Source organism: Schistocerca cancellata, chromosome 7 (genome assembly GCF_023864275.1).
Source record: "Schistocerca cancellata isolate TAMUIC-IGC-003103 chromosome 7, iqSchCanc2.1, whole genome shotgun sequence".
NCBI lineage: Eukaryota > Metazoa > Arthropoda > Insecta > Orthoptera > Acrididae > Schistocerca > Schistocerca cancellata.
Genome location: NC_064632.1, coordinates 374,085,434 through 374,108,520, shown reverse-complemented (window position 1 = coordinate 374,108,520; position 23,087 = coordinate 374,085,434). Strand labels below are relative to the sequence as shown.

Sequence of the window (23,087 nt, the reverse complement as noted above, 5' to 3'; positions counted from 1 at the left end):
CATGATCATATGTACCTAGATAACTGTTATACGTGTGACCTCCCCCTTAGCTGATCTGCCATGCAGTGAGCCCGGTTTCCATGCCCAGCCGGGTCGGAGAGTTTCTCCATTCGGGAACTGGGTGTTGTGTTGACCTCATCATCATTCCATCACCATCGCCACACAAGTCGCCTAATACGACGTCAACTGGAAACGCTTGCAACTCGGCGGCCAAACTTCCTCAGCACCGTACAGTGCATGGCGGAGGATTCCACGTGCCACTGCTGGTCATTCCCTTCCCGGTTCCACTCGAAAATACAGTCAGGAAAAAAAAGACTGTCTAAAAGCCTCTGTACAAGCCTGAATCTGTCTCGTCTTATCTTCATGGTCATTACGCGAAATGTAAGTTAGCAGCAGTAGAATCGCTCTGCCGTGGACTTCAAAGATTGGTTTTCTACATTCCCACAATAGCGCTTTGCGAAAAGCGAGTCTTCTTCCTTCCAGGAATTCCCATTTGAGTTCACGAAGCATCCCCGAAATCCATGCGTGCTGACTGAACCTACTGGTAAAAAGTCTAGCAGCAAGCCACAGAATTGCTACGATGTCTTCCTTTAATCCTAGCTAGTGCGGATCCCAAACACTCGAACACTACTCAAGACTGGGTCGCAGCAGCGTTCTCCACGCAGTCTCTTTTATTGACGAGCTCCACTTTCCCAAAATTCTCCCAATAAAACGAGTCGAGCATTCGCCTCCCCTGCTATCAACCTGACGTGTTCATTCCATTTCATATCGCTTTGCAATGTTACACCTAATTAATTATGAAAAATCCGCCTCGATTGCACAAACTATCTGGTGTTTACCTAGGTTTCAGCGGTGGAGAGCCTGTGACCATCGTACGTTGGCTGGGGCGAGGCAGCACACACAGGGTTGAGATAAGTTATATTATTGACTTGGTACATATTTTTATGGGGTCTTGCCGCTGTAGGTGTTGATTTTAGCCTTTGACTATGCCTATTTAGGCAAGCTGTTTTATATTTGTTCTGAAGAAGGCGTGGTTACCCACGCTGAAACCTAGGTAAACACCAGGTAGTTTGTGCAATCGAGGTGGATTTTTCATAATTATTTCAATACTTACGATTGCTGACGCGGTGCAATGCCGAAAGTTCTTACACCTAAATATTTAATCGATGTGACTGTACCACGCTGCACCCTAGTAATGCTGTATTCGAAAGTTACAGGATTGTTCTTTCTAAACATCCGCATTAACTTACATTTTTCTACATTTAGAACAAACTGCCATTAATGAAAACGACTAATAATCTTGCCTAAGTCGTCTTGTGTAGTCCTACAGTCAGCAACGACGATACCTTCCCGTGAACCACAGCAGCAGCGCCGTAAATTCCTGCTTATCCTGTCCGTCAGATCACTGATGTAAGTAAAGAATAAATGAGATCCTATCACACTTCCCTGGGTCATTCCTGACGATTGCGTTGTCTCCGATGAACACTCGCCGTCGAAGACAACGTGCTAGGTTATCTTACTTCAGTCTTCGAGCCAATAACATAGCTGGGAACCTAATCGTATGGTCGGGCCTTGGTCCACAGTGTGAGTTGTTTGACATATGGCCATTGTGTCAGAGCACGATTCTGGAAAACATTTTAGAAGTACTGGAGATGCCCAGCTTATTCGAAACACACTGTATAATGTAACCGAAAAAAAGTGACTTGTCAATGTTGCAAACATTCTTTTCCTACCATCACTGCCAGCTATGCGATCTGGTGGCTATTATTTGGTGAATTTTTGGGATACCTTTTGTACGGCGGAGATGAAGTGCCGTCTGTGCGACCTTGGTGGAACGTCGGAGCGCAGCTGGCGGCGTGGGTTCCACCGTCGGCTAACAGATGGCACGATCGTCCCAAAACCACCCAAAATGAACGGCCGCGCCGCCGGCCGCGGAGTTATTAGGCGTTTTAGGCGCAGCTACATTGTCTACGGCGCGGCGGCGAGAGTTATCGCCCGTCGTGACCGCGGGGCGTGGGCCGGCCAACAGTTGAGTGTCTGAAATACGAGCCGCCGGTGGAATGGAAATGAGGAGGTGTGTGTGTGTGAGGGAGAGAGGCGGCGCGGGGGCGCGACAGCCAGCCCTGCCCACTGGCTGGCCGCAGCGCGCCATAACCATAACCACCCGTACTGGTCACCACCTGCTGCCGGGGATCCACTGCAGTGCTGACCAACATATCCGGAAAGAAGAATTAGCGTTTAACGACCCGCCGACGACGACGTCACTACGGACGGAGAACAAGCTCGGACTCAAGACGTTCGATGCTAATTTATCTGATGTGAATTTTAAAATTTTCCCTGCGAATTGACTGTTCAAACTAATTTCGGGCTTGCAACCGGTCGTCGTTCAATACTTCGCACGATATTTTAACTGGGCACCTGCCAGTCATCTTCAGGTGAGCCATCACAGACTGGCGAAAACGTTTTTTTTTTTTTTTTTTTTTTTTTTACTTTATTGAATTTCGATTTCCCCCGAAGGGAGCGGGCTGGCAGCAGCTTAGTACGCTGCTCTGCAGCCTACAGCCTTTTTAAAACGTAAGAAGAAGATAAGAAGCAATAAAAGCAGGCGATAAAACGGTGACTTACATTGTAAAACGGCGGAAAATTGGGGAACGTTAAAACATAAAGCGAAGGGTTGAGAATGGTAATAAAATATACAGGAAGCAGACAAGTAACACAGTAGACAGACAATTAAAAAACATGGCGACAGTCTGGTTTCTGTTTGCAAGAGATATAAAAATCATACCCAGCGACAGTATGATGTCCGTTCGCAACGCTTCCGAAAAGACACACAACACTGAACACTCACTGTAAACACTACACGAAAATGTCGGCACAAAGATGACACACCCTAGCCAAGGGCAGATGGGGGGGGGGGGAGGGGACTTGGACAGATGAGGGGGAAAACAAGGAGGGAGGAGAGGAAAAACGAAAGGGGGGCGGAACCAAAGGAGGGAGAGGACTCATAAGGGGGGAGGGGCAGGGCAGACGCGAGAGGAAATGGGAAAAGGCAGAGGAGGGAAATGCAAAAGGACTCGGGGGAGAGAAGGGGGGCAGAGAGAGGGTAGGTGGGGAAAAAAGAGTATGGAGGGGGGGGGGGGGAGAGGGAGCCCAAGAAAAGGACGGAGGAAAGGAGGGGGGGGTGAGGATCAGAGAGCGCTCAGAACATCCGATTCCGTCCCATTCAGATTTTTTTTCCCACTTGGAGCGTATTTGGTAAAGTGCGTGATGAACACAGTGCTGTCTTGGAGATTACACTAATGGCCATTAAAATTGCTACACCACGAAGTCCGCAGCTCGTGGTCGTGCGGTAGCGTTCTCGCTTACCACGCCCGGGTTCCCGGGTTCGATTCCCGGCGGGGTCAGGGATTTTCTCTGCCTCATGATGAGTGGGTGTTGTGTGATGTCCTTAGGTTAAATAAGTTTAAGTAGTTCTAAGTTCTAAGGGACTGATGACCATAAATGTTAAATCCCATAGTGCACAGAGCCATTTGAACCATTTACACCACGAAGATGACGTGCTACAGACGCGAAATTTAACCGACAACAAGAAGATGCTGTGATATGCAAATGATTAGTTTTTCAGAGCATTCACATAAGGTTGGTGCCAGTGGCGACACCTACAACGTGCTGACATGAGGAAAGTTTGCAACCGATTTCTCATACACAAACAGCAGTTGACCGGCGTTGCCTGGTGAAACGTTGTGATGCCTCGTGTAAAAAGGAGAAATGCGTACCATCACGTTTCCGACTTTGATAAAGGTCGGATTGCAGCCTATTGCGATTGCGGTTTATCGCATCGTAACATTGCTGATCGAGTTGGTCGAAATCCAATGACTGTTAGCAGAATATGGAATCGGTGGGTTCAGGAGGGTAATACGGAACGCCGAGCTGGATCCCAACAGCCTCGTATCACTAGAAGTCGAGATGACAGGCATCTTATACGCATGGCTCTAAAGGATCGTGCAGCCACGTCTCGATCCCTGAGTCAACAGATGGGGACGTTTGCAACACAACAACCATCTGCACGAACAGTTCGATGACGTTTACAGCAGCATGGACTATCAGCTCGGAGACCATGGCTGCGGCTACCCTCGACGCTGCATCACAGACAGGAGCGCCTGCGATGGTGTACTCAACGACGAACCTGGGTGCACGAATGGCAAAACGTCACTTTTTCGGATTAATCCAGGTTCTGTTTACAGAATCATGAAGGTCGCATCCCTGTTTGGCGACATCGCGGTGAACGCACACTGGAAGCGTGTATTCGTCATCGCCATACAACTGGCGTATCACCCGGCGTGGTAGTATAGGGTAGCATTGGTTACACGTCTCGGTCACCTCTTGTTCGCATTGACGGCACTTTGAACAGTGGATGTGTTACTACCCGTGGCTCTACCCTTCATTCGATCCCTGCGAAACCCTACATTTCAGCAGGATAATGCACGACCGCATGTTGCAAGTCCTGTAGGGCCTTTCTGGATACAGAAAATAATCGCCTGCTGCCCTGGCCAGCACATTCTCCAGATATCTCACCAAATGAAAACGTCTGGTCAATGGTGGCCGAACAAGTGGTTCGCCACAATACGCCAGTCACTACTCTTGATGAGCCGGCCGGAGTGGCCGAGCGGTTCTAGGCGCTACAGTCTGGAACCGCGCGACCGCTACGGTCGCAGGTTCGAATCCTGCCTCGGGGATGGATGTGTGTGATGTACTTAGGTTAGTTAGGTTTAAGTAGTTCTAAGTTCTAGGGGACTGATGACCTCAGCAGTTAAGTCCTATAGTGCTCAGAGCCATTTTGAACTACTCTTGATGAACTGTGGCATCGTGTTGAAGCTGCATGGGCAGCTGTACCTGTACACGCCATCCAAGCTCTGTCCGACTCAATGCCCAGGCGTATCAAGGCCGTCATTACGGCCACAGATGGTTGTTCTGGGTACTGATTTCTCACTATCTATGCACCCAAATTGCGTGAAAACGTAATCACATGTCAGTTCTAGTATAATATATTTGTGCAATGAATACCCGTTTATCATCTGCATTTCTTCTTGGTGTAGCAAGTTTAATGGCCAGTAATGTATTTGTTCATAAATGATTTCGGTCACTGATCATCTTCAGAGAGGAAAAATATTTTTTACAGAGAGAACACGGAAAGACAGTGACGCTTTCAGAGAGGAAGACTGCGGCCTACCTGTGTAGGAGGCGGGCAGCACGAGCGCGGGCCCCTGCACCTTGGGCGCGCGGGCGGCGGCCGCGAGACTGCGCGCCTGCACCTTGGCGCTGCGGTACTGGCGGAACAGCAGCAGCGGCTGCGGCTGCGGGCCGGGCAGCCAGGAGACGCGCACGACGCGCGGCAGCGAGTACTTGTCCAGGAAGTGGCGCGGCGTCAGGCGCTCGCTCGCGCGCAGCTCCAGGCTCGCCGACAGCGGCATGCGCGCCGCCGCGGCCGCGGGCGCCGGGTGCTGGTGCGTGTACGTCGGCATCGTCGTCGAGCGCCGCCCGCCCGACGAGCCCGAGCTGCGCCCGCTGCGCCCCGAGATGGACGACATCCTGCCGGGTTCCACTTCCGCTCCTCAGAGCCGCATTTCCGTCCGCACCGGCACTTCCGTCACCCTCGCCGACGGGGCAGTTCCGACTTCACGACAGGTCACCGGCAGGCCGACGAGCGGCAGCGTTCTCGCGACTGCACACCGCGCACTCTACTCCGAAACCCGTCTCCGACAGATCACCAGTCCCGGCCAGACTGACCATCTCATTCGCCACGCACTGCACCCTCTCCTCGAGAAATCACATCTCGACACTTCCTCTCGCGGGGAGAGAGTCGAGACTTATTTCCCACAGTACGCAGGCGCGCAGCGATGTCTCCACTCTTCCGGTCCCTCCGGCTGCACACGGCTGTCGGTGTGGGGATGAGGCCGGGCGGCGTCGTGTCCTGCGGGAAGAAAGCAGGCGCTTAGTGTCATGTAGGAGGCGTAGCGACGCCGTAGCGGGCGCACAATGGCTGGCGGCTTCCTGCACGGGCTCACGACCACCGTCCGCATGCGGCGGGCGAGCCGCGCTGCTCCCGACAAGGCAGCGCAGCGCGTGACGATATGTCGCCACCGCGATCGAAGGCGCTGTCCGCTGCACGTGCTGTCGAGCACTCAACGCAGTCGCTCAACAGCACCAGCACAGCGTAGCCCAAAAATGTTGTCATTTCAATAGATTATTCCATCGCTTTTTGGTAGAAATATTTCATATACAGCCTGTGTCAAAGCCTTTCTGTCAAACGTCTACACTTCAGAGATCTCGATACTGGGAAGATGGTTCAAAATGGTTCAAATGGCTCTAAGCACTATGGGACTTAACATCTGACAAGGGAACCTCCCCATCGCACCCCCCTCACATTTAGCTATAAGTTGGCACAGTGGATAGGCCTTCAAAAACTGAACACAGATCAGTCCAGAAAACAGGAAGAAGTTGTGTGGAACTATGAAAAAAATAAGCAAAATATACAAACTGAGTAGTCCATGCGCAAGATAGGCAACATCAAGGATCATGTGAGCTCAGGTGCGCCGTGGTTAGCGTGAGCAGCTGCGGAACGAGACGTCCTTGGTTCAAGTGTTCCCTCGAGTGAAAAGTTTACTTTCTTTATTTTCGCAAAGTTATGATCCGTCCGTTCGTTCATTGACGTCTCTGTTCACAGTAATAAGTTTAGTGTCTGTGTTTTGCGACCGCACCGCAAAACCGAGCGATTAATAGATGAAAGGACGTGCCTCTCCAATGGGCACCGAGAACATTTGATCGCAAGGCCATACGTCAACCGATTCCTCCACAGGAAAACACGTCTGATATATTCTATACGACACTGGTGACGGCATGTGCGTCACATGAGAGGAATATGTTGTCGACCCACCTAACTTGTACACTTGGCAAATGGGTAAAAAGATTCTTCTACCTTGCTCGATTTAGGTTTTCTTGTGGATGTGATAATCACTCCCAAAAAAGTGATGAAAACATAAGAGTTTGTCACATAAACTGCAACAAATGAATGCAACAGTTTCACAGTCACACAGTTTTCCCTGTGCACTGTCAAACATGGTTTTAACGTTTTCAAATTTTTCCGTGTCTAGACCGTCAAATCCTGGATATGTCCAAGCAAATCGGAACATGTCCTGGAATTTTGCAGAGCGAAGTTGATTGTGTTTGAGTGCCTGAACTTTGATAATTGTCTGAAAATTAAAAATTAAAACTTTTCACTCGAGGGAAGACTTGAACCAAGGACCTTTCGTTCCGCAGTTGCTCACGCTAACCACGGGACCACGGCGCTCCTGACCTCAGATGTTGCCTATCTTGCGCATGGACTACTCAGTTTTATATTTTGCTTCTTTTTTTCATAGTTCCACACAACTTCTTCCTGTTTTCGCGATTGATCTGTGTTCAGTTTTTCAAGGCCTATCCACTGTGCCAACTTATAACTAAATCTGAGGGGGGTGCGATGGGGAAGTTCCCTTGGGAGGTCATCAGTCCCCTAGACTTAGAACTACCTAAACATAACTAACCTAAGGACATCACACACATCCATGCCCGAGGCAGGACTCGAACCTGCGACCGTAGCAGCAGCAGCTGCTGAAACTCCTAGGACCGCTCGGCCACAGTGGCTGGCCTACTGGGAACAACTTCTGTCAAAGACAAAATGTTCGCTGACACTATCCAGCGATCCTAAGCGTCCCTTTGTGTTGGTTTTGTTGGGTTGTTTCGGGGAGAAGACCAGACAGCGAGGTCATCGGTCTCATCGGATTAGGGAAGGACGGGGAAGCAAGTCGGCCGTGACCTTTCAAAGGAACCGTCCCGGCATTTGCCTAGAGCGATTTAGGGAAATCACGGAAAACCTAAATCAGGATGGTCGGACGCGGGATTGAACCGTCGTCCTCCCGAATGCGACTCCAGTGTGCTAGCCACTGCGCCACCTCGCTCGGTGCTGGTTTTCTACCTGAGGTCTATGAGACTGGCGACGCACCATCAGATTTTCGGAAAAACATCACCCACGCAATTCCGAAGATGGCAACAGCAGATATGTGCGAGAACTATCCCACAACCAGCTTAACAGCTCATGCATCCGAGCTCCTGACAAGAATAATATACGGGAGAATGGAAAAGAAAATTCAGGATCTATTAAATGACGATCAGTTTGACTTTACGAGAAGGGATGGTACTCTGAGTCAGTTCTGACGTTGCGCTTCGTAGTGGAAACAACGGTCGAGAAAAATCAAGACACGCTTATGCGGCACATCCAACTGGTAAAAACGTTCGACAATGTAAATGGAGAAGTGAGCTACAGGGAAAGGGAAGTAATGTACGTACAATAAGTACAAGAACCAAGAGGAAACAAAAGATTGGAAGATAAAGAAGATCAAAAGGGGTGCAAAACAGGGATGCAGTCTTTCACCCCTACTATTCAATCTATACATCAAAGAAGCAATGTGGGTAATACAACGAACATTCGAGAGTGGTATAGAAACTCAGGGTCAAAGGGTTTCAATAAGATTCGTTGATAACATTGCTATCCTCAGTCAAGATGAAGAATAAGGGAGTCCGCCTCGTACATGAGGGATCAGCGCAAGAAATTGCTAACCATAGGGGACCGGGTTCGATTGCCGCCCGGGTCGGAGACTTTCCCCGCTCGGGCACTCGGTGTTGTGTTGTCCTTGCATTCGGATCGTCGCAACTGACTCGAAAGTCACCTCAAACACGCTGTCGTATCGTCTTTTCACTCAGACAGCTGTATGGGCACGAAGCGAAAGCCAATGAACTGAAATAATAATATAGTCAATAGATTACAAAATATGTTAAATGGAATGAACAGTCTAATGAATACAGAACATGGACCGAAAGCAAACCGGAAAAAGATCAAACTAATGACAAGTAGAAGAAATGAGAAAATCGAGAAGCTTAAAATCAAATCTGTTGATCACGAAATAGACGAAATTAAGGAATGCTGCTACCTTTGATGCAAAATAATCCATGACGTACGATGCAAGGAGGACGTAAAAAGCGGATTAGCACATCCAAAGAGGGCATTCCCAGAGAAAACTGCTATTACCAAATACCGGAGTTAATCTGAGAAAGAAATTTCTGAGACTGTACGTTTAGAGCACAGCATTGTATGTGTGTGAATTGTGGACTACAGGAAAAGCTGAACATTGACAACACAAGAGTTTCAGACGTAGTGCTATAGAAGGATGTTGAAAATTAGGTCGACTGATAAGGAATGGGAAGATTCTCCACGAAATCGGCGAGGAAACAAACATATGAGAAACAGTGACAAGAAGGACAGGGTAATAGAACATATGTTAAGGCATCAGGGAATAATCTCCACAGTACTAAAGGAGTTGTAGAGGGGAAATCTGTAAGGGAAGACAGATTGGAATACATCCAACAAATAATTGAGGACGTAGGTTGCAAATGACGAGTTTAACGCAGGAAAGGAATTCGTGGCGGGTCCCATCATATCAGTCTGAACACAGACGACCCAAAACAAAATGCCCGTTAGAGGTGGTAGGATGTCATCACTCTCTTGTGTGTTACCTGCGATCCAGTCATCTGCTCCATACGAAATTGGTAAGGCCCATCAAAATTAAAATTCCTGAATCGCTTCTAAAATACCTTTCTCCTCTTAGAAACACTCATTCTTAAGGTATTCTTGTTGAAAATCACTATCAGTTTAGTGGGGTAGGTAGTATGCAGCACACCTGGTTAGTAAACGCTGCTGGTTCGGTGAAATTTAATCGTCTCAGGGCCGTGGAGTACTATAGGAAGCCCAGAGTCGCTGGTAAGCATGATCGGACATTTTGCCCTTAACGTCGTTTATCGCCCCTCGACGTCTGATGTAAAGGCTTTGAAGCACCTTGTATGAGAGTGTAAACAAAATATATAGAGTTTTCTTAGAAATCAAGGAATATTAAGGTTCAGTGTCTCAATACAGGCCTATAACGAAGAGAAAGAATACAGTCCAATGAATCTACATCAGTAAACACCTAAATCGGTTAATCGGTACCGGTTGCAGGTTGTCTATCTAATGGCTTCAATGGGCAACAAAGATTCGATTTTTAGTACTTCATATAGTTATTGACCAAATTTAAAAATTTAAAATGCTCTCATAATCTACTCATTAACAGGTACAATCTTATGTTGAAAGTTTAACACAGCAAATCAGTTATTACTGTTAGAAACTGTGTATATGCCTTGAGGTAGCGTAACTCAAAGCGCATATTACCCGGATTACATCCATCTATTATTTGATAACGACAGCACATCGCGAAGAAGAAACTTTTCAGCTACACTGAAGAGCCAAAGAAATTGGTACACCTGCCTAATACCGTGTAGGGCCCCCGCGAGCACGCAGAAGTGCTGCAACACGACGTGACATGGACTCGACTAATGTCTGAAGTAGTAATGGAGGGAATTGACACCATGAATCCTGCAAGGCTGTCCATAGATCCGTAAGAGTAGGAGGGGGTGGAGATCTCTTCTCAACAGCACGTTGTAAGGCATCCCAAATATTCTCAATGATGTTCAGGTCTGGGGAGTTTGGTGGCCAGCGGAAGTGTTTAAACTCAGAAGAGTGTTCCTGCAGACATTCTGTAGCAATTCTGGACGTGTGGTGTGTCGCAGTGCCCTGCTTAAATTGCCTAAGTCCGTCGCAATGCACAATGGACATGAATGGATGCAGGTGATCAGACAGGATGCTCACGTACGTGTCACCTGTCAAGACTTGTATCTAGACGTATCAGGTGTCATATCACTCAAACTGTACCCGCCTCGCACTATTAGAGAGCCTCCACCAGCTTGAACAGTCCCCTGCTGACATGCAGGTTCCATGGATTCATGCGGTTGTCTCCATAACCGTACACGTCCATCCGCTCGATAAAATTTGAAACAAGACTCGTCCGACTAGGCAACATTTTTTCAGCCATCAACAGTCCAATGTCGGTGTTCACGGTCCCACGCGAGGCGTAAACCCCATATCGACGATGTTTGATTAAATGATTCGCACGCTGACACTTGCTGATGGCCCAGTACTGAAATCTGCAGCAATATGCTGAAGGGTTGCCTTTCTGACACGTTGAACGATTCTCTTCAGTCGTCGTTGGTCCCGTTCTGGCAGAATCTTTTTTAGGCCGCAGCGATGTCGGAGATGAGATGTTTTACCGGATTTCTGATAGTTATGGTACACTCGTGAAATGGTCGTACGGGAAAATCCCCACTTCATCGCTATCTCGTAGATGCTGCGTCCCATCGCTCGTGCGCCGACTATAACACCTCGTTCAAACTCACTTCAATCTTCATAACCTGCCATTGTAGCAGCAGTATCCGATCTAACAACTGCACCAGACACGTGTTGTCTTATGCAGGGTGGTCCATTGACCGTGACCGGGCCAAACATCTCACGAAATAAACATCACACGAAAAAACTACAAAGAACGAAACTCGTCTAGCTTGAAAGGGGAAACCAGATGGTGCTATGGTTGGCTCGCTAGATGGCGCTGCCATAGGTCAAACGGATATCAACGACGTTTTCTTTTTTTAAATAGGAACACCCATTTTTATTACATATTCGCGTAGTACGTACAGAAATATGAATGTTTTAGTTGGACCACGTTTTTCGCTTTGTGATAGATGGCGCTGTAATAGTCACAAACGTATAAGTACGTGGTATCGCGTAACATTCCACCAGTGCGGACGGTATTTGCTTCGGGATACATTACCCGTGTTAAAAGGGACCGTTTACTAATTGCGGAAAGGTCGATATCGTGTTGATGTATGGCTATTGTGATCAAATGCCCAACGGGCGTGTGCTATGTATGCTGCTCGATATCCTGGACGACATCATCTAAGGGTCCGTTCCGTTCGCCGGATAGTTGTTATTTAAGGAAACACGAAGTGTTCAGGCACATGTGAAACGTCAACCACGACCTACAACGAATGGTGATACTCGAGTATGTGTTTTAGCTGCTGTCGCGGCTAATCCGCACATCAGTAGCAGACAAATTGCGCCAGAATCGGGAATCTCAAAAACGTCGTGTTGAGAATGCTACATTAACATCGATTGCACCCGTACCATATTTCTATGCACCAGGAATTGCATGGCGACGACTTTGAACGTCGTGTATAGTTCTGCCAGTGGGCACAAGAGAAATTACGGGACGACGACAGATTTTTTTGCACGCGTTCTATTTAGTGACGAAGCATCATTCACCAACAACGGTAACGTAAACCGGCATAATATGCACTATTGGGCAACAGAAAATGCACAATGGCTGCGACAAGTGGAACATCAGCGACCTTGGCGGGTTAATGTATGGTGCGGAATTATGGGAGGAAGGATAATTGGTCCCCATTTTATCGATGGCAATCTAAATGGTGCAATGTATGCTGGTTTCCTACGTAATGTTCTACCGATGTTACTACAAGATGTTTCACTACATGACAGAATGGCGACGTACTTCCAACATGATGGATGTGCGGCACATAGCTAGCGTGCGGTTGAAGCGGTATTGAATAGCATATTTCATGACAGGTGGATTGGTCGTCGAAGCACCATACCATGGCCCGCACGTTCACCGGATCTGACGTCCCCGGATTTCTTTCTGTGGGGAAAGTTGAAGGATATTTGCTATCGTGATTCTCCGACAACGCCTGACAACAAGCGTCAGCGCATTGTCAATGCATGTGCGAACATTACGGAAGGCGAACTACTCGCTGTTGAGAGGAATGTCGTTACATGTATTGCCAAATGCATTGAGGTTGACGGACATCATTCTGAGCATTTATTGCATTAATGTGGTATTTACAGGTAACCACGCTGTAACAGCATGCGTTCTCAGAAATGATAAGTTCACAAAGGTACATGTATCACAGTGGAACAACCGAAATAAAAGGTCCAAACGTACCGTTCTGTATTTTAATTTAAAAAAACCTACCTGTTACCAACTATTCCTCTAAAATTGTGAGCCATATGTTTGTGATTATTACAGCGCTATCCATCCCAAAGCAAAAAACGTGATCCAACTGAACCATTCATATTTCTTTACGTACTACACGAATATGCAATAAAAAATGGAGGTTCGTATTAAAAAAAAACGCAGTTGATAACCGTTTGACCTATGGCAGCGCCATCTAGCGGGCCAACCATATAGCGCCATCTGGTTTCTCCCTTCAAGCTATACGAGTTTCGTTCCTTGTAGTTTTTTCGTTTGACGCTTATTTCGTGAGATATTTGGCCCGGTCACGATCAACGGACCACCCTGTATAGGCGTTGACGACCGCAGCGCCGTATTCCGCCTGGTTACATATCTCTGTATTCGATTAAGCATGCCTATAACAGTTTCTTTGGGGCTTCAGTGTAATTTCAAACCTTTTATTCATGAGAGTTCGATTCTATAAGAATTGGTGGTTATAACAGATCACGCCATGTTGTGCCGACTCCATTGTAGCTTGAATGGGTAGCTTGAATGGATTTTTAAGTTTGTTTTATATACCCGACTTCTAATTTCAGCACACAAGTCTCCAGGGTTGAGCAGTTATTGCCCGATGACGACACGCAATACAGCTTGTTAAAGCGGAGTTCGCCGTTATTAATTATGTTTTTAGATTTAATTTTATTACTCGTACAGAGACTCAACGTTCCTTTGTTTAACAGCGCGTCGTCAAAATAAGTATGAAATGCGCTGCAGTCTGGAACCGCAAGACCGCTACGGTCGCAGGTTCGAATCCTGCCTCGGGCATGGATGTTTGTGCTGTCCTTAGGTTAGGTAGGTTTAACTAGTTCTAAGTTCTAGGGGACTAATGACCTCAGCAGTTGAGTCCCATAGTGCTCAGAGCCATTTGAACCATTTTGAAATGCTAATGTCTTTGCAATACATAATGTCGACTATTGAGTTAATGTTTGTACCTTTTCCGCTTCTATAGTCTCAGTATCAAATGTTTGCTAATTTCAATGTACCTCCTATCTCAGTTCAGTATTTAACACAAATTATATATCAATGTCATTTCAGAGATATTACGTCAGTTCCACACTAACGGAATAACACGTAATTGTCATTTAACATCACTTTTATTAATAATCCTTTTTCTTATGACGTAAATGTTAATGAATGACCACTATCTAGGAGGAAAGAGGGATTGATCCTAATCATGAGATAATAGCTTTTAATGAGCCCCCAATCGTTAATTAAATAAAAAGTCATGTTCAAGGATGATATGGAACAACTTTCGTTACGTCCGTTTTCATGTATCTGTCAAAACTAATCCAGTCACCCACAATTCAAATTAACACTGACGTTAACCCCTTTTGTCGGAACATCGAATCGTAACTATTATGTGAAAGTTTACTCTAGTCCCCGAATTAATTCCTTTCAGATACGGGCACGACCGAACAGCAGAACGGAACACAAACGACTTGCTTTAACAACAGAACAACGCAATGACGTTACATTGCGACAACGTCCGCCCAATGAACATCTCTTTGACTTTATCTTTTCTAGTCTGCTTACTTAAATTATTGCTAATTACAGTTTATTCAGCTATTTAACGAAAACATCTAACAAAAAAAATTATCCCAACGTAAAAGATCCGTTATATGGTGGAGAGTGTTTACTGGTTCTTTGTAAATTTGACTCAATATTGTAATCACTGGACTGACATCACATACGCTTTCACCGCGTCAAGTTTCGTTTCCTCTTCCCTTCCTGGTGGTTCACTCTCATTGTCACGCAGTGTACCAGACGTGCCCCGCGTTTTTCTTTGTACCGGCAGGCACCTCAGTATGTGGCCAGTGGAGGGGACGTCCTTGCCTTGTCGATGGCACGTGAGGAGCGTGGTCTGGGGAGCTGGCGCCTTGCCCTCTATGTGCAGCACGTCGCGCGGCTGCGGCACCGTTACGCTGCCGCGGCAGATGACTCCTTTATGGTCATTCCCGAAGACACTCGTAACTGCACAACTGCTCGCCGCCACGTCGAGCGGCTCGTAACCCAGCCACTGTTACTGCCCCTCTAGCACCTGCTGTGTCTTATAGCTAGGACGTTCACATGGGCTTCCAAATCCGCTTCAAATGGTTCAAATGGCTCTGAGCACTATGGGTCTTAACATCTGAGGTCATCAGTCCCCTAGAACGTAGAACTACTTAAACCTAACTAACCTAAAGTCATCACACACATCCATGCCCGAGGCAGGATTCGAACCTGCGACCGTAGCAGTCGCGCGGTTCCGGACTGAAGCGCCTAGAGCCGCTCGGCCACTGCGGCCGGCCACAAATCCGCGTTTCGTACCTGTAAACCCTACATAAGTAATCTGCAAGCCAGTGTTCAGTGTATTTTCAGACTGATCCGCAGCGTCAATTCACAGACTTCGTTGTTCAGGTGTCTCGGAGCTCTACCTCTGCCACCCCTGCGCATCATGGGATCTGTTGTTGACCGTATTGATTCGTTCACAAGCATCTACCATACAATGAAATTTTTTTTTAGTTTATTGCATCTAAGTATCAAGCGCTTTCAATAAGTACTGCAACACATCTTTCTCTCAGACCAGATTGGTTTCAATCGGGATTCCAATACCCCATATTATTCCGCACTCTTCTGGATACAAAACCTGTTTTTTAACGTAATGCGGCGGCCATAAGCCATCTCATTGGGAGGGTCTGTATGCCCACATGGTACCGCTCTACTGATCAACGTCGGAGCGAACGCCTTGCTGCATCAGTAACCTTCCCATGGAAATGGAAATGCCATGTGGCTAGGGCCTCCCGTCGCGTAGACCAGTCGCCTGGTGCAAGACTTTCGAGTTGACGCCATTTCGGCGACTTGCGTGTCGATGGGGATGAAATGATGATGATAAGGACAACAAAACACCCAGTCCTTCTACATCTACATCCATACTCCGCAAGCCACCTGACGGTGTGTGGCGGAGTTACCTGGAGTACCTCTACTGGTTCTGCCCTCTATCCCAGTCTCGTATTGTTCGTGGAAAGAAAGATTGTCGATATGCCTCTGTGTGGGCTCTAGTATCATTTTATCTCATGGTCTCTTCGCGAGATATACGTAGGAGGGAGCAATATACAGCTTGACTCCTCGGTGAAGGAATGTTCTGGAAACTTCAACAAAAGCCCGTACCGAGGTACTGAGCGTCTCTCCTGCTGAGTCTTCCACTGATCATCCTGCTCCTTGCCGGCCTTTGTGGCCGAGCGGTCCTAGACGCTACAGTCTGGAACCACGCGACCGCTACGGTCGCAGGGTCGAATCCTGCCTCGGGCATGGATGTGTGTGATGTCCTTAGGTTAGTTAGGTTAAAGTAGTTCTAAGTTCTAGGGGACTGATGACCTCAGTAGTAAAGTCCCATAGTGCTCAGAGCCATTTTAACCCAATCCTTGAGCGGAGAAAATCTCCGACCCAGCCGGGAATCGAACCCGGGTCGTTAGGTATGACATTCCGTCGCGCTGACCACTCAGCTACAAGGGGCGGACACCTCCCCATCATCTACGTACTGCTTCTCGTGGAGTGCGTTCTTCGTTGGGCCAAACAGATGAAAGTCGGAAGGCGCGACGGCCGGGCTGTGAGGGGGTCGAGGAAGAACAGTCCAATGAATGTCTCTGAGCACTATGGGACTTAACATCTATGGTCATCAGTCCCCTAGAACCTAGAACTACTTAAACCTAACTAACCGCTACGGTCGCAGGTTCGAATCCTGCCTCGGGCATGGATGTGTGTGATGTCCTTAGGTTAGTTAGGTTTAAGTAGTTCTAAGTTCTAGGGGACTTATGACCACAGCAGTTGAGTCTCATAGTGCTCAGTGCCAGTTTTGAACCTAACTAACCTAAGGACATCACACAACACCCAGTCATCACGAGGCAGAGAAAATCCCTGACCCCGCCGGGAATCGAACCCGGGCGTGGGAAGCGAGTAGTCCAATGAAGTTTCGTCAGCTCCTTTCGGGTGTGCAGGGTTGTATGAGTCCTTACATTGTCATGTAGGAGGGGAAGTTCGTTTGTTTTTTTGAGGCAACGAACACGCTGAAGTCGTTTCTTCAATTTCTCGAGGGCAGTACAAAGTACACTTCAGAGGTGATCGTTGCACCACGAGGGAGGATATCAAACAGAAAAACCCCTTCAGAGTCTCAGACGAGCGTCGCCCTGAGGGCGCGGCTTTGAAGTTTTTCTTCGGAGGAGAGGCAGTGTGTCGGCATTCCATGGATTGCTTACTTTCCTTCCGGTTCATCGCCTGTAACGATGTTCAGCCACGTAAAGTGCAAGCAATTCAGCACAGATGGTCCTTCGTTCCTCTTTATGGCCTTCTATCAGGTGGCGAGGAACCCAGTGGGCACACATCTTGGAGTAGACGAGTGTGTCAGCAGTACCAACAGGGCCGTCCATTTGAGCAGCGAGGTATTTGACTGCGACCCGTCGATCACCTCGAACGAGTGTGTCCGCACGTTCCAACACCGCAGGAGTCAGAGCTGTGTACGGCCGACCGGCGCGCAGGGGATCGCACAGGTTTGCGCGACCTTGTCGCGATGATCAGAGACTCCTCGCCCAACGACTCACCTCACTTATGATCACTGCCAGGTCTCCGTAGTCATTAAGCAAGTGCCTATGAATGTCTGTGATGGTCTGGTTTTCAGCCAAAAGAACCTCAATGACAGGTCCCTGCTTGGAACGCACCTCCATTAAATGAAATGATAATTATATGGACACCCTAGCTGGAAATAGGCGTTGATATACTTCATTGGCGACATGTTGAAAATGTGTGCCCCGACCGGGACTCGAACCCGGGATCTCCTGCTTACATGGCAGACGCTCTATCCATCTGAGCAACCGAGAGCACAGAGGATAGTGCGCCTGCAGGGAATTGTCCCTTGCACGTTCCCCGTAAGACCCACATTCACAACATGTCCACACCACTACATTCGTAGTGCGCCTAACAGATGTTTGCCCTTCATTACAGCTGCCATTTTGAAGGACACCGATCGGAGCTTCATGAAACTATAGGGAATGAAGCGGGTATACTCCATGATATCCCACAACAGATTCCGCATTTTCTTAATCCAAATTGGCGGAGAAAAAAAATGTGATTCATTACTCACTCATTTTAATGTTCAATTACGTTACATTATTTTTGAATACTTATAATTTTTTCATGAAATTGAGCTTAACTGTAACATGTGCAGACGTACTACCTATAGTGACATACGAAAATCTGTAACAGACCACTTAGGCTACCCAAGCACGCTATATGGACCGATCCAACTTCCATATGTCACACACCTATCTACTTCTTCTCATATATGCATTTCAAGAATAAATTTCAGTATTTGAAAATGTAGGTCGTCATTAAATATAAATATACTAAATACTTAGTCACAAACAGAGATATAGCTCTTGTCCAGGGATTGCACAAAATTACTGAAACACCGCCGGGAACGCATATCAAAACATTAAATGCAGATGTTAGCCAAGCCTACAGAATGCACTGTTGTACTTGTCCTCTAACAGCAGCTGTCCACTGCCCTCAATACGTTCTGTGTAGCTGCGGTTGCATTATGTCGGAAACGTGTTGGTAACGTATGGTGGATGCTTCTGTAACCGAAAGTGTGTACCGAGTGATAGTAACAGGCGACTATTAAAAAGGAATGTGACAAAGAATAAGGGGACGAGAGTTGCAAAAGTCACTGCACAACTTAATGCCATACTCTCGAATACTGCCAGCACCAAAACAACACAAAGGAAGCTCCTTAAGCAGCGAAATGCAGAGCGAGCTGGAGACCTGAAACCAGTCGTCAGTGATGCAAATGCCCGTAACAGGGAAACGTGTTGCCGAAGCCATAAAACCTGGACTATGGAGGAAGTCAAGAACGTCTTTTAGTCGGATGAGACTTATATTACGCTGTTTCCAACTTCTGGCCGAGTTTACATCCCAAGAGTGACAATTTGCGGGGCTTCTGTGATGATTTGGGCAGCACGTTCGTGGTATTCCATGTTTCCAATGGTTGCTCTGCAAGGTCGCATTTCTGCCAAGGACTATGTGACCATTCTGGCTGAGCGGGTCCAGCCCTCGGTACAACGCTTGTTGCCTAACGTGATGCTGTGTTTCAAGACGACAGGGCCGTTGTCCACACAGCTGCTATCATCCAGGACTCGTCGTGTGAGCACGAGGATGAATTGTCGCATCTCACCTGGCCACTAATGTCACATGATCTTTGTGTTCTACTTTCGAGAGATGGCTGCATGATCGTTATCTACCCCCATCATCGTTATCTTGTCACTATTTTGCCGGAAGAGTGGTGCAAGATAGCTTGAAAACCATATATGACCTGTATTTATCCATTCCAGGACGACTGGAAGCAATCTGAATGCCAAGGGGCTTCCTCCACCGTATTAGGCATGGTAATATGTTTATGGTGTTTCCATATTCTTGCCCACTCCCTGTCTGTATCTGATGGTATTTGGGGTTGCCATCAGGAATTCCTCATATCCTTTCTCTCATATGGATGGCGCTGCATTCTTCTCTGATGTGTTAGACAGGCTGCCTCGGTGTGCCGCAGTCGCACCCTGGTGAGGGCAGCATTCTCCATTTAAAAAGTGAATCTGCACACATGTTCCATGTCCCATTCTAAATCAGCTGAGAGTTGACTGTATCTTGCGGGGTTGGTCAAACCCAGGGACTATCTTAGTAATACAATTGACATGTTGCTGGAGCATTTTGGAGACATTCTTTCCTTCTAAAACTGGTGATGTGATCCCCAGTGAAACTGTTTGCAACTGAAAAAGGTGGATGTCGTGAACGAAGTCTGTTGGTTCGGAGATCAGGGGCGTCAGAATGCATCTGTACTCCAGGATTTGCAAGGATCAAGTTTTCTATTCTTCTTATATTGGTGGATAGTGTGTAACGGGACAGATATCCAAAGGGTTGGAGCAGACTTAAATGGCTCCCGAAATGATATGCATGGTATTATTAAGTTGGACATCAACTTTATTTACAGGAGCGCTGTTCAACCGCGTCGGTGGGCAGTACTTCGCCGCAGAGTATACCGAGCCCAGCGTAAAAGCCACAGAGCTGTCGTTGGTGATACCCATGTGGTTCCACAAAGGTCTTGAACTAGATTATTTATTGTCCTCTGCCTAGCGGCAGTTTTTGTGATGTGAGATTTAACACAACAGCATTCTATCTAGTGTGACACCCAAACATGTTGTGTCTTTATGGTGGTTAAGGCGTGTGTCACGGCTAGACTTCCAGAGACCTGTTGGGTTGTCTTTTAGTAAGATGAAAGTTTTTTTATGTTTTAGCAGCATTACATCGAAGCATCCATTTTCGGAAATATTCTCACAGTACAGAAAAATCAGAGTTCAGGACTTCTTCGCACAGTTTCAAAGCTAGTTTACAAAACAATATGGATTTGGATAACACTTCCTCGAGCATTGACAGAAAAATATGCGCTATCTATCTGGTTTCACTTTCAGTAACGTTGTAGCTGAAATGAACTACAAAAATCGAACTAACTTTATATTCGTCATAGCTGGCTAAAGCGTACTCAGTCTATTAGCGGCAAAGACTCTTGTACATAGTCAGTGGATGGTGACAAAAGTTTCACTAATTCTGCACAGTAGCAGCAATGTGTATTTAGCCATTCGGTTATGTTGTAGCCATTTCAAGTTGGAGTTTTTGCGTAACTCACGTTGTCTACGAGGTCCTAATAAAACAGTTCCGCACGCATTAATTGTCGTAGATCAGTTTTTAACCATCCATTCTTCAACTACTTCCTCCTCCTCCTTCTCCTCCTCCTCCTCATGCGTTCAGTGACATCGTACTCCTTTCATTTTGCAAAATCACTATTTTACTGATAATCGCACTTCAGTGCGCCGACGATAACGGAACAGTATGATTTTCAGATTTTCAAACGAGATTCATGTCAGAGAAATGACGCTAGGAAAATCGACGTTTGATCGGGCTATCAGAATCGGTTCAAGTCACACGACAGACGAACAGATTTCTGGAAGTCGCGTTTCGCCTTCCCCAAGTCAAGTGGCACGTTAACTCAGTGAACGAGTAGTCTCCTAGTGTGTAAGGAATATTCAGAAGCCTCGTACTACGCTTTGTGTTGCATATATGTGCTCTCAATGATCGCATTTGTGGACAAACTGGCTGTACGCACTGAAAACTATGCAGCATAACCATCAATGTTGTTTAAATGTTAAATGATATGTCAAAGAAATGTGGAAGAAAAACCTCAGTAGGAAGAAAGGGCAAGCGGAGAAGAGACCAAAATTCTAACCTGTAGAAAGACCTATTTGTCCGCAACGGAAGTGATTAACAGTAACAGAAAGTGAAATGCAGATTAGCTCAGCATAAAAATTGAGAATTATACTGCAGTAAATTAATTTTTTCTTTTAAATAGAAAGCGAGATTATGCAGAATGACAGAAGCAAGGTCGCTATCAGATATGGGATAGTGTAGGCGAAGAAAAAATTTCTGCAACGTAAGAGCTTGAAATGGTATCAAACACTGTTATGGAGTTAAGGGAGAGATTTGTATACGTCTAGATATCAGAATTTTGCGTAAGTGCAACTTGGACTATTGGAAATAGGAGAAGAAAAAATTACTACAGAAAAATGTTAAAAATTAAATGGACAAATAAGCTGCGGAAAGAAGAGGTGCTAAAAAAATTAAGTGACGGTAAGCTTATATAGACAAACCATATCAGGCGGAGAAACAAGTCTGTAGCACCTGCAACAACATACAGGAGCAGATAACATAACGCTATAAAAGGTAATGAGCAAAAAATTATAAGGACTAAGAAACACTGTTTTTCAACAGTTTTCTGACTGACGTGAATGAGCCCAACGCAAGTTACTCAATTGTGCCAGCGTGTTGTGCCAAGTGCTTCGTCTCAGAGCAACACTTGCACCCTCAGTTACTTGTTGGATGTATTCCAGTCTCTGTCTTCCACTTGCAGTTTTTACCCTCAACAGCTTCCGCTGGTACCACGAAAGTTATTCCCTGATGTCGTAACACATGTCGCATCATCGACTCTCTTTTTCTCGACAGTGTTTGCCGTATCTTCCTTTCTTCGCCGATTCTGTGGAGAACCTCCGCATTCCTTATCAGTCCACCTAATTTTCAACATCCTTTTGTAGTACCACGTTTCAAACGCTTCGAGTCTCTTCTGTTCCGGTTTTCCCACACACCATGATTCACTACCACGCAATGCTGTAATCCAAACGTACATTCTCAGAAATTTCTTCCCCAATTAAACACTATAACGTAAAGAAGATGTTGTTTGTAGAATTTATGTAGACATAAAACGGTTGGTTCAAGGTAAAAAGAAGGGCTTAACGGCGTCAAAAAAGTCGAAGGAATGATGAAAAAAATGGTATAAAATTCACCAGTCTCCGGGACGCGTAGGTGTCACGAACTGGAAACTGCAACTGTTCCCTCGCGATTACTGATGCAGACTGAATGAAGCGGTGCGGCAGTAAAACATTACACTTCTACATGGCACCGATTAAAATCGCTGCTCACTTATTCTGATCGATTTTTTGCTAGATCTTTATAGACGTTCGCCCATTTGGCTCGATCGAAGTTAATTGCTGCTTCTGACCATATTCAAACGTGATAATCCCGTTCCTCTAACGACCTCGGTTTCAACCGACCATCCAGCCACTACAAACTCCCAAAAGGGAACGACCAAACCTCTGCGCGTGGGCGCGAACGTTCGCCCGACGTCGCTGGGCAACTTCATCTTGACCACTGCACTTACTCCTTCCCCTCGTGATCATTTGCTGCGGAAAAATGTCCTTTTAATACCTTGCGTCTGATCGCAGAGCCATATCCATACGTATTATAAACTGGATGTATTTATGTCTCATCTCCTCCGAAACCACTGGAGCAATTTCAACCAAGCTTGGTATACATATCCTTTACTGTCGGGCAACAATCGTTGTGGCGCTAAGAACAACCCACCTAACGTAGTGCAGTAGATATATCATAAACAACAAGATGTGTGAAAAACTACCACAGTTT

The 23,087-nt window shown here is 46.6% G+C and overlaps 1 protein-coding gene and 1 non-coding gene across 4 annotated transcripts in view; both read right to left on the bottom strand.

Moving 5' to 3' along the window:
- The window catches only part of LOC126092261 (uncharacterized), a 918,328-nt gene that overhangs the window by 250,095 nt on the left and 645,146 nt on the right, over positions 1-23,087 (bottom strand). For all 3 annotated transcript variants that reach the window (XM_049907771.1, XM_049907774.1, XM_049907773.1), the window contains one exon: positions 5,231-5,971. In XM_049907771.1, coding sequence (XP_049763728.1) covers positions 5,231-5,588 — 358 coding nt within the window. In that variant the 5' untranslated portion in view covers positions 5,589-5,971. The remainder of the gene's footprint in view (positions 1-5,230; positions 5,972-23,087) is intronic.
- On the bottom strand, positions 17,818-17,892 carry Trnat-ugu (transfer RNA threonine (anticodon UGU)). Its single transcript has one exon. It is a non-coding gene; the product is annotated as a tRNA-Thr (tRNA).